Source organism: Mus caroli, unplaced genomic scaffold (genome assembly GCF_978045245.1).
Source record: "Mus caroli unplaced genomic scaffold, Mus_caroli_1 scaffold_4, whole genome shotgun sequence".
In the NCBI taxonomy this organism is placed as follows: domain Eukaryota; kingdom Metazoa; phylum Chordata; class Mammalia; order Rodentia; family Muridae; genus Mus; species Mus caroli.
Window position 1 is genome coordinate 134,632,092 of NW_028227259.1, and position 12,315 is coordinate 134,644,406.

The 12,315-nt window shown below is 44.4% G+C and overlaps 1 protein-coding gene across 6 annotated transcripts in view; it reads left to right on the forward strand.

The window, feature by feature from the left end:
- The window catches only part of Caln1 (calneuron 1), a 477,612-nt gene that overhangs the window by 128,720 nt on the left and 336,577 nt on the right, over positions 1–12,315 (forward strand). For all 6 annotated transcript variants that reach the window (XM_029477873.2, XM_021163075.3, XM_029477872.2 and 3 more), the window contains one exon: positions 8,282–8,406. In XM_029477873.2, coding sequence (XP_029333733.2) covers positions 8,282–8,406 — 125 coding nt within the window. The remainder of the gene's footprint in view (positions 1–8,281; positions 8,407–12,315) is intronic.

The window sequence follows — 12,315 nt, forward strand, 5'->3', positions numbered from 1 at the left end:
TCAGCAATGGAGGAGTGCTTTTCTTTCTCTACATCCTTGCCAGCATCTACTGTCACTTGAGTTTTTGATCTTAGCCATTTTGACTGGTGTGAGGTGAAATCTCAGGGTTGTTTTGATTTGAATTTCCCTCATGGCTAAGGATGTTGAACATTTCTTTAGGTGCTTCTCAGCCATTCAAGTTTCTTTAGTTGAGGATTCTCTGTTTAGCTTTGTTCCCCATTTTTAAAATAGGGTTATTTGGTTCTCTGGAGTCTAACTTCTTGAGTTCTTTGTATATATTAGATATTAGCCCTCCGTCAGATATAGGATTGGTAAAGATCTTTCCCCAATCTGTTGGTTGCCATTTTGTCCTATTGGTAGTGTCCTTTGCCTTACAGAAGCTTGCAATTTTATGAGGTCCCATTTGTTGATTCTTGATCTCAGAGCTTAAGCCATTGGTGTCTGTTCAGGAAAATTTCCCCTGTGTCCATGTGTTCAAGGCTCTTCCCCACTTTCTCTTCTATTAGATTCAGTGTATTTGGTTTTATGTGGAGGTCCTTGATCCACTTGGACTTGAGCTTTATACAGGGAGATAAGAATGGATCAATTCGCCTTCTTCTACATGTTGACTGCCAGTTGAACCAGCACCATTGTTTGAAAATGCTGTCTTTTTTTTCCACTGGATGGTTTTAGTTTCTTTGTCAAAGATCAGGTGACCATAGGTGTGTGGGTTCATTTCTGGGTCTTCAATTCTATTCCATTGATCTACCAGCCTGTCACTGTATCAATATCATACAGTTTTTATCACTATTGCTCTATAGTACAGCTTGAGGTCAGGGATGGTGACTCCCCAAGATGTTCTTTTATTGTTGAGAATAGTTTTCACTATCCTGTTTGTTTGTTTGTTTGTTTGTTTTGCCATTCCAAATGAATTTGAGAATTGTTCTTTCTAACTTTATGAGGAATTGAGTTAGAATTTTGATGGGGATTGCATTTTTTTTTTAAGATGGGGTTTCTCATGGAACCTAGAACTCACTGGTAGCTGGGCTGGCTGCCCAGTGAGCCTCACAGCTCTTCTGTCCCTGCCTCCCTGGCACTGTGATTATAGAAGCGCTGCTGTGCCCAGTCATATCTCCCCCATCTCTTCTTTTAAGAAGACATATGAGTTCTGGGACGCAAACCCAAGCTTCCTTCTGCATTTGCCCGGTAAACTCTGAATGAGCTGAACATTTCCCCAGCCTAAGGCCTTCCCTCTTAAGTACTTATTGTTGGCTGTGAGGTTGAAGCATGCAAGTCAAGGAGGGATCACATCCATTCAAGCCACAGCACTGACTCTAAGGCTGGGCTTTTACCTTTGCTCTCTGCATAAGGATGCACCTTTACGTTTTAACTTTAACGTGAAATTTGACTTTGCTTATGGATGATAGTTGTCTTCTTGGCCAAGGAGAGCATCCTAAAGCCTGGGTTTCCTCAGGCATCTGGAGTGAAATTCAGTCCCTCACAGCAGCAGCTGCTTTGTGGTTCCTCGAGCCAACATTCTTCCTGCACTTGAATATTGTTTTAGTTTTATTACCGTGGATGGTCCGGTCATGAATGCGGTTTTAATTATTGCTGCAGGTGATGTACTCATAAAGTTTCATCCCCACTAGTCTCTGAACATTCTGAGTGCAAACTCTAAGGGACATGGACGTGGACCCAATTGGTGAGCTTCTTTTGTTTCTATCAGAGACAAACTATATCGTAGTCACAAGCCTGATTCCCTGGTGATCACTTTTTTGGGCACAAAATACTTGTGCATTCTGGGGCTGATGCTCGGATGTGGATTTGATCCTGTATTATTCGCTTTTCTGTTTGCTCTTAAAAAAATAATGAACAGAAGTCATGGAAGGAAGGGTAGGTTTATTTTGGCTCTCAGCCTTAGGGTGCAGGAGGCACAGAGGCAGGACTGTGAGATGGCTCCTCCCATCCCAACCTCAGTCAGGAGACAAGGGAAGATTGGTGGTGGTACTCAGCTTGCTTACTCCGCTGTATTTGGTACAGAACCACACGCCAAAAGGATGGTGCTGCCTGCATTCAGGATGACTCTTTCCTCCTCAACACAGTCTAGAAACTCCCTCACAGATGTGCCCAGGGGTTTGTTTCCATGGTGATTCTAAATCTCATCAAGTTGACAAAGAAGATGAACCATCAGAGATAAATTCAACTGAGTCTGTCAATCTCCCTCCCCTCCTCTCTCTCTTTCTCTCTTTCTCTTTCTCCCCATCCCAAGGATGTAATACACTATCTTTATTTCTTTACCTATAAAAAGCTGTGTGGTGAATCTGAAGCTTCAAAGATCCAGGTAAAAGATGATAGTGGGCCATTTCCCAAACACAAAGAAACTCAAGCGGTTCATGATGCTGAGGAAGGAATGCCTTTAGTTTCTGTACAACCCTTAATGAGTCTCGTTCCCATAAAGACAATTAGAGATGATCAGGCAAGATGTCTCCTCAGATTTACAAAGACTTTAATGTGGCATGAAATAGCAGGTACTTAGATCCTGGATTGGGTGTGGAGTGACATAGGACTGGAAAACTTAAGGGGACGTGAGCAGGGCAGAGGAGTCCTTTATTCCAAAGTCTGGTTGAAGTGTCTCACCAGCTGAGAATCAAGAATGCCAGCCCAGTGAGGAGTGAGTATTTTCTCTGAAGGGAGCTAACACAAAGGTGACAATCCTTTTGCAGAGAAGTTATTTTCAAATCAGTTTTGAAATAGCAACGAGTCATGGTTAAGGCCTGATCATACAGGGCCTTCAACCTTATGCTGACTCCCTTCCTGGATGTAGAGCTGAGATTCTTCGGAAACCTCTCAAACAAGACTGGGCATTTGTTTACAGTAAGACACACCATAATACCTACCCCCTCAAAATCCTTAGGACCCTGAGATTTTCCTTATGGGCTGTGTTCCCACCCATTGGGCATCAGGGACCACCCAATGATCTTATCTAGCAAAAAAAAAAAAAGTTTCTTAGCAGCCCTTTGAGATGTAACTTCAGAAGCCACCAAAGCCAAAGTCATGTGTGTGGCTACTGTGAAGAAAGTCATCTCTGGGACTCTCTCTGGAGAAGACCATACCTATGCCATTGTGTGTGTGTGTGTGTGTGTATGTACTCACCACATCCTAATGGAATTTAGTGGCCTAAATTCTAGGTAGAAAGCCTAGACCTACATTATGTCTCCTGCCCCATTGCTGCTGACACTGGTAGCAACAATAACACCCTCTGAAATCACCTCCAGGGTGCCATGGGGGGACTTCTTCTTACTTAAAGCAATATATATTTGTTGTCTATGTAGATTCATGCATACCACAGCATGTGTGTGGAAATCAGATGACGACTTGGGGGAGTCCGTTTTATCCTTCCACAATGTGAGGAGTTGGGGATTGAACTCAGGTCATCAGGCTTGCTGGCAAGCACCTCTAATTGTGGAACCATCTCATTAGTCCCAGGGTGGCCCTCTCTTCCCTTTGAAAGTGAGTCCAGTGTTCTGGCATCACTGCCTGGCCATTTACAAAGTTCTCATTGGAGAATCACACTATCAAGTTTTTTAAAGATGCCAGCCTCCAACCTCATAAATGATTTAAACAACTTTATAATTTTGTGATTGGCTGTTATCCTGAAATACAAGCGGCTTGAAAACTGCAGGTTGGACAACCACAAGCTTCAGCCCATTCTCCAGTGACAATGACACATGCCTGCAAGAGTCAGGTATGGGTTACATTTCTACACAGTCCTAATTCATATACCTGATTTTCTCTGTGACTCCTGATTGTTCTGAAAACTAACTTGGATGACAGAAAATAATATTTTCCAAGGAAAGAGGTCTTGTCCTTTTATGTGTCCTGTGTGACTTTTCCTAGGGAAAAATACGCAAATGTCCATTTGCTCTAGATGTGGCACCATGACATACGAAAGTAATGCTTACAATGCAAACCTAGCTTGTGAGCCGATGAGCTTATTAGGGTTAATTACTGGAGCACAGATGGACCATTCCTTACAGCAGTTTGAGTGACTCACAGATTAGCCACGTTACCTCAAGGTCCTGTCTGCTATGGTTGACCACTTCATGGAGTGAACCCTCTTGTGCGCCCTCCTCCTCTATACCCCAGCATCTCCCAAGACCGTGTGCAGCTGGGGTGCAGGAAGGAATAATGATTGGAACCCCAACTGAGGGTCATGTGACTAGCCCTTCACTCTTTACATTAGCCATTCCATTACCTTAGCCTTAGCTGTTGCTGTTTTGCTGGGCTTATATTATCACCATGACAATGGGCCAAGCATCGTGTAGGTATCATGGCAGGCTCTGCTCTGTATTGTGCAATGATCATGCCTGGAGGAAACTGCCTCCATATACAATATCTGTGGTTAGATCTGTGGAAGTCTGGTATGATTCGGTGGTGACATTTTCTTGATAACTACCAACAGCATGCCTTCTCTGTATTAATGTCCGGTCATTAATGTTTTAAATTGTGAAAATATTTATATGTGTGTATGTTCATGTGTTTGCAGATGTGTGGTGTTCCTGTGTGCATGTGGAGGCTTGAAGTCAGTCTTAGGTTTCACTGAGATGGGGCCTTTCACTTTCTCTGGAACTCCCAGATTCAGCCAGGCAGACTCCAGCAGAAAGCCTCAGGGGTGCAGACCACCTTCACTTTCCTGACTCTGGGCATGTGCTTTTAGGTGTGTGCTTTTAGGTGCACTCTAAGGATGGAACTCAGATCTCCATCCTCTGCCTTCTTACCCTGCCCTTTGCGGTCCTCCCATGGCTATTCGGTTTGCTAGTGATGCACAGAGTGAAGGGAGGCTGACAGTCGGCTCCAGCCTCATCCGTATGTCTGTTTTAGCTTTTGGAGCCCAGAGCTTTGGTGAGGGCTGTCCCAGTTGCTATGATGAGTGAACAGCACCTCTGATAGAAATAGAGAAGTCAGGAAGCACAACCTATTTTGTGGGAAGATGATTAATTCAGTTTTAGACAGTTTGAATTTGAAAAGAGCGTTTGGCATCCGGATGGAAGTGCCTGATGCTTTCGCTGGGGCTGCGGAATCTAAATAACTCGCTGGCGCCCGAGTTGCTGAACTGTTTTATTTTTTTCCTCCAAGTGGCTTTGTGCTCTGGTCAAGTCTTCCTCTTAGGGATTCATTGTTTGGCTCTACAGCAGCTCCAAGCTGATGCAGCCTCCTCAATGACATGTCTTAGACTTAAGGGGGAGGGAGAGGGGCTGGCTGGCTGGGTCTATCACTTGGTCCTGTTAGAGGGAGAAGATGACAGGAGAGTGGTCCCCGGTGCTGGACAGTACTCATGTGCCATGGTCAGGGAAAGTTGCTCTTTTCTAGAGTCTTCTCCTCCCTTCCTCTTTCTCTTCCTACTTGTTCTCTTTCTCTGCCTCTTCCTCCTCCCTCCTCTTCCTCCTCCTCCCTCCTCTTCCTCCTCCTCCCTCCTCTTCCTCCTCCTCCCTCCTCTTCCTCCTCCTCCCTCCTCTTCCTCCTCCTTCCTCCTCTTCTTCCTCCCTCCTCCTCTTCCTCCTCCTTCTCCCCTCCTTCCTCTGCTCTTCATCTTCTTCCTTCTCTTTCCTTTTCTTCTTTTTTTTCTCTTTGCTGCTCCTTTCTTCCCTTTCTTTATCTCCTTTCTCTTTTTATTCTTTATTTCATTATAGAGCCCCAGCTAGTCTTGAGTTTACTAGGTAGCCCAGGCTGGCTTCAAACTACTGATTCTCTAGAATCTCAGATGACTTCATACCCCAGAGTGCTCAGATCACATGCTGGTCCTCAGTTGGATTTTTTTCAAGTGAGTAAGGTCTGAGGGCTTTGGATAGTAATTCTTGGGGATCAATGTTGAGTTGTCTGTTTTCTCTTTTCTGTGTACTTCACAGAGGATCCAGAGGTTAACTGTGCAGATGGTAAGCTTTAGCACCAGAAAGGATTCTATAGGTGACCTCCCCAGAGAGTGACAGATGTCTGGGAAAGCATTCCTTTCTTGTAGGACCAAGGCCCCCAGCTTGTGCTGGAGGGAGATTACTCTTTCTACCATGTGGTTTAAATAAGCATCTTGTAGTAGGTTTGTATATAATGGGGGGGGGGGGAATTTGGTGTGCGCATGCACATGAGTGCACGAGTGCATGTGCGCACACACACACACACACACGTGTGTGTGTGTGTGTGTGTGTGTGTGTGTGTGTGTGTGTGTGTGTATACACCAGAGGAAAACCTTGGGTTTTGGACCTCAGGAGTCATTCATCTTGTCTTTTGAAGTAGAGTCTCTCTCACTGGCTTGTGCTTCACCAAATAATCTAGGCTCTCAAATAATCTAGAGAACTCAAGGGACCCACCTCTCCAGTACTGGGATTTGAAGTATACTAATATGCCCAGCTTGTTTTTGCGTGGGTTCTGGGGATTGATCTAAACTCCTCATGTTGGCAAGGCAAGAACTCTACCCACTGAGCTATCTCTCCTGTGCTGGGAGACCTGCTAAGCCCCAGGAATGGCAGGGGCTTTGGTTGGGCAGATTGTGAATCTAGTCTCGAGGATTCTTTGATTACACTCAAGAGTGACTTAAATTTCGTCATTCTTGAAGCCCTTGAGGTGCTACTTCCATTCCTGGGAAGCCATTTCTGAAAGTCACCTCTCCATCTCAGTCAGGCTTCGGGGCTGTTTCTTCATCTTGCACATTGCAACATGTGTGGGGTTGTAAAAACTTGGGGATTGGTATGGTGGTGACTCCCTGTGACCTCAGCAGCACCCAGAAGGCTGATCCAGGGAATCTTGGAGTTCAAGACCAGCCTGGGTTATGTAGTGAGTTTGGGCTCAGCACTGAAACTTAAATTTTATTTTCTTGGTTCGTATGTGTGTGAAGGTGCAAATGCTTTTGAGTGGACATGCCCATCAGGTGTCCCAATCATGTCCATCAGGTGTCCCAGTCATGTCCGTCAGGTGTCCCAGTCTATCATTTACTGTCTTATTCCCTTGAGACATGGTCTCTTACTGAACCTGTAACCAGGGTGGCAGCCAGTGAGCTTCTGCTATTCCTTTGTCTCCATCCCTATCCCCCACATCTTGAAGTGACAGCCACACAAACATGCATTTGCCCAGCTTTTACAAGGATGCTGGAGATTTGAACTCAGGTCCTCATGCTTGCTGAGAAGTAATCTTCCCCACTGGGGTATCTTCCCTGTCCCCTAAACTCTCAATTAAAACAGTTAAGGATTTTGTGCATTGCCTTTCCTTCCTTGAATGTGGTGTGGCTGGGACACCTGCTTTCCTCGCAGAATGTGACCTACTTACAGCTTCACTTGAGCATAGCCACAATGCTCTGGTGCTGCATAGGTCAACGTTTTCTGAGATGCTCAGGGTTTTCCTACATGAAGTGATAATATTTGAGGCTGAGGAAAAGAGCAAAAGGTGTTCTAATTTGTATGAGATAGCAGTGATGCTGGACCAGCTGGTGTGGGGTCTGTAGTCCCAGCTACTCAGAAGGCTGAAGATGGACTGCAAGATGAAGGCTAGCCCAGGCTACATAGTGAGCCCAAGCACAGCCTAGAGTATAGAGTGTGTGCTAGGCCAGCCTGGGCAAACTAGTGGGCTCTGTTTAATGAGAAGAAGGGCTGAGAAACCGGCTCAACTGTAGAATGCTTGCTAGTTCTTTGTACAGCAACTAAGTACAGCCCACAATGCTGCAAACACAAAACCAAACAAAGGAAACAAGCAAGCAAGCAAACAACAAAACAAATCAAAACAACATGAAAATAAAAAGAAGCAGCTTGGTGTCCTTCATGGTTTTCTGGGGTTTAACAAGGGCATCACAGTTCAAACGTACATGAAATGGGAGAAATGAGGTGTAAATTGAGGAAAGGGGGACCCTAAAATCAATTAGGAGTTATTCAGGCAATGGGGACCCTGTAAATATCTAAAGTTCCCTTTAGAATATAATTTCACATTCATTCTTTGTGTGTGTGCGTGTGCACGTGTGTGTGCACATGCACGTGTGTGTGCACATGCATACATGTTGTATGGAGGTACACATGAGTGCAGAGGTCAGAGGGGACTTCCAGGATTGCATTCTCTCTTACCACCCTATGAATCCCACTCAAGCTGCCAGGCTTAGAAACAAGTATCTTTATCCACTGAGCCATCACCCCCACCCTAGCTATGTAACTACTCCATCTGGAAAATAGAGACAGCCCTCTAATGAAATAACGAAGAAGTGAATGAATGAATGAATGAATGAGTGATGACATTTGTCTCTCCTTCTCCCCCATTCTCTTCGGAACAGGGAAAAGATGCCGTTCCACCATGTAACCGCTGGCTTGTTGTACAAGGGGAATTACCTCAACCGATCTCTGTCTGCAGGCAGTGACAGCGAGCAGTTGGCTAATATCTCCGTGGAAGAACTGGATGGTAAGGAGCTGCCTGGTGGGAGCTTACCCACCTTCCTGAAGCCATTTTGGATAACAGAGAATCTGCTTGGGGTGGTGACCGTTGGGAAGCCATTTTGCTCATTGTCAAGCTTAGAGTGCTTCTCATTGGCAGTTAGGGCTAAGTATGGAGTGATGGGAAAGAGTTCAGAGACAATCTTTTGTCTAAATGACTTTGTTGTGTGGGATGGACCTTGTGGCCTGAAAAAAAATCTATGATGAATGTGGTTGCCTTGGATACTGATTGGGGGATAAATTTATTTTTCTTAAAATCTATTGTTGGAATCTTCTTGTGATGGCATATGCCTGTCTATACTCAACTGAGGCAGGGGGATGGAGCGTTGATTAGCTAGGACTCTGTGGGGGAAGGAGAGAGGGAAGTCAGGGCCAGTGTGGACTATTATAATGAGTTGCTGTCTCAAAACAACAAAAATAAAAGACATATTATGTATAGAGTTGGCAGGGTCTATAGAGCCCGAATCATGTTGTTGTCTTTATTGTCTTTTATAGTGGAGTCCATCTGCAGGGGAGGCTTAAGCCCTGTTTATTGCTGTCTCTTGACTCGGGGCCATGGTACTTTGAATGCTGCCCAAGTAAGAATCATCTGGAAGCTTCATCTAGGTGGGAACAGGCAGCAATTATCTTAATTGCCTCCGTTCTTGTGTAACACAGCGTATCCCTGAGTGCCCGGGACAAGGGTTTAGGATGGAAATTTATCCTGGGACTACAGTGCCCAAATTCATCTTAGGATGCTGTCCCATTGGACTTTGGATACAGACACACTCTTATTAAAACACACAGACACCCCCCACCCCCAAACCAAACTGTCTTAGTTAGGGTTTTACTGCTGTGAACAGACACCATGACCAAGGCAACTCTTATAAAGATAACATTTATAATTGGGCTGACTTACAGGTTCAGAGGTTCAGTCCATTATCATCAAGGCAGGGCAGCATCCCAAAGAAGTGAGGCCGGTGGAGCTGAGTTCTACATCTTCATCTGAAGGGAGCTAGGAGATGACTGGCTTCCAGGCAGCTAAGAGTTGAGTCTCAAAGCCCATGCCCACAGTGACACACTTCCTCCAACAAGGTCACACCTCCAAATAGTGCTCTTCCTGGGCCAAGCATATTCAAACCACCACCACCACTACGACTACCACCACCATCACCACCACCACATGCACACACACACACACACACACACACACACACACACCCCAAAAACCCAGAGGGAATACAGACTTCTTAACTAGAGAGTGAAGTTGATTTAGTTGATGGCATTTACTGCAACTAAACCAGGATCAGTTTTGCCAAGTGGTTTCTTAATGCTTTTTTTTCTTGCAGTACCAGTTTACTACATAAACTTGAGGTTTGCTTTGACTGCAGAGTAGTCACAGCTATTCCAGATGATCCATGTCTTTGTCTCTCAGTATCAGATCCATGGCATTTAACATGTGCATATGCATTCACCAGCACCTTCTTGAGCCAGCAGAGCTACAGTTGCTTGAATGTGGACAAGAGGTGAGGGAAGCAAAGATGACAGGCCATCGGTAGATCTTTCTTCTACTACCTATCTTGTTTGCACACTCATTGCAATGTGTGGTTTCTAAGATGACTTAGAAAGTAGCAGGGACTCGTGGGCTGCACTCATGGCTGAACTAGGAAAGGTTGGGAAAGGCAAGCATTGTTAGGGTGTAGCTCAGTGATAGAACACTTGTCTAGTGTGTAGAAGGTTCTGGGGTTTAAGTCTCAACATTACAGATAGAAATAGAGTAGAGGGTAAAGGGAGGGAGAGACACATGCACACACACATACACACACACACACACACACAGACACACAGGCAGACAGACAGACACAAATACAGACACACAGATACACACACAAACACACAGAAAGACACAGATGGACACACACATACATACACAGACAGACACACATAGACACACAGACACATATACACAGATACACAGACAGACACACAGACACAGGCAGACAGACACAGGCAGACAGACACAGACAGACAGATAGACGGACACATGCACAGATACACATGGACACATACAGACAGACACACACACACACACACACACACAAACACGAACAGCATCTTTTTACCATATATGATCTCTGAACAGAGGCTGTTGGCCTGAGAGGTGAGTGACACACTGGGACCTTGTCACCATCTTATTGGTGAAAGGCTGTATAGATGCAGGACAAAGAAACAGAAGAGCCCCACTGTCTCCATAGCAAGCCCAGGTTTGTAACCACCACAGAATGATTCCATACCTGTATGGTGTCTTAGTCCATTTGAACTACTATAACAAAACACCACAGTCAGGTTGACTTATAAACCACAGGAAGTTATTTCCCATAACTTGGAAAGCTGGGAGCATATTATCAAGGTGATACCCATGTGTTCTCAGCAATCAAAAGGATGAATTAATGCCCTTCGGCCTCTTTTAGAGGAACATTTTTAAAGGAACATCCATGAGGGTTTTGTTCCTTTGATAACCTAACTCAAAGATACCACCTCATTATATAGCTAATATGGATTCCTTATGGGAATTTGGGGAAACACAATACTGAGAATGTAGGAGGAATATTTGGGAGGCAAAGAGGAGCCCAAGCTTTGCCCCACTCTTGGAAGTTTATGAGTGGAATATACAATGTATGAGCATGAGGGAAAGTCTTGCTTTTAGGTTTGTAGGACCCTGTGGTGATTTGAATCTCAAATGTTCCCCACTAGCACATTCTTTTAATTTTCCCTCCCCTCCCTTTCTCTATATTAAATATTTTATTTTGCTTTATAAAATAAAAATACTTATGGAAGGAGCCTGAGTATATGACTCATTAGAGTTATATTATTCCACCGCCCTGCCTCATCTCCTACAGTTAATCCCCCTATCCTTAACAAGCCTTTGTTTCGTAACTGGCCTTTGGATCTAATTATTTGACTACATTTCCATGGACCCGGCTTTCTGTTCATGTTCCCCATCTCATTGGTTTATGTAGTATTTAATTAACTGCAATTACTGCAAATATATAAGCACAACTAATTCTTGGTACATTAATGGGAGCAAAAGCACATGAACAATCACTTAGCTAGAAGTGCCTGTTCAGCAATTTATTGGAAAGCTTCATAGAGAGAAGAGAGAATGTTGATGAATTTGCCACATTTGGTTGAGAAGAAGGTGTTGTGGCCTTGGCTTCTTTCTGGTACCGGTATATACATGTGTCAGTGTATTTTGTATTTTGAGATTCATTCATTCTCTCTCTCTCTCTCTCTCTCTCTCTCTCTCTCTCTCTCTCTCTCTCTCTCTCTCTCTCTCTCTCTCTCTTTCTCTCTCTCTCTCTCTCTGCCTATGTGTATATGCATGTGTGTGCAGGTGCTTGTGAAGGCCAGAAGAGGGCACCAGATCCTGAGAGTTGAAGGTATAGGTTGTGAGCTGCCCAGTTTTGGAGCTGGGAAGGAACTAAGCTTGGGTCCTCTGAGAGATCAGAAAGTGCTCTCCTGACTCATATATCTTGTTACACAGCTACTTAAATGAAGACATCAAGTCCACATAATCCTAACATTTCTTTTTTTGATGCTGGTGCTTGAGTGGTTTAAACCCACAGCCTTGTGCATGCTAGGCACCATTGTGGTATTGTACAAACATATAACCCCAATCTGGGGTTTCTACCCCACCTTTAACCATTTAGCTTCTGGATAAAAGACACACACACACACACACACACACACACTCCCTTTATATTTATAATAAGCCTTAATCAACACAAAAGCTGAGCAGATATCTATGTTTTTATGTCTAATTCCCAGCCAATAATCCCATTATATAATTTGTCATGTGTCATCTTGGCTGCTCTTAACTTCAATTAGCCAACCCACA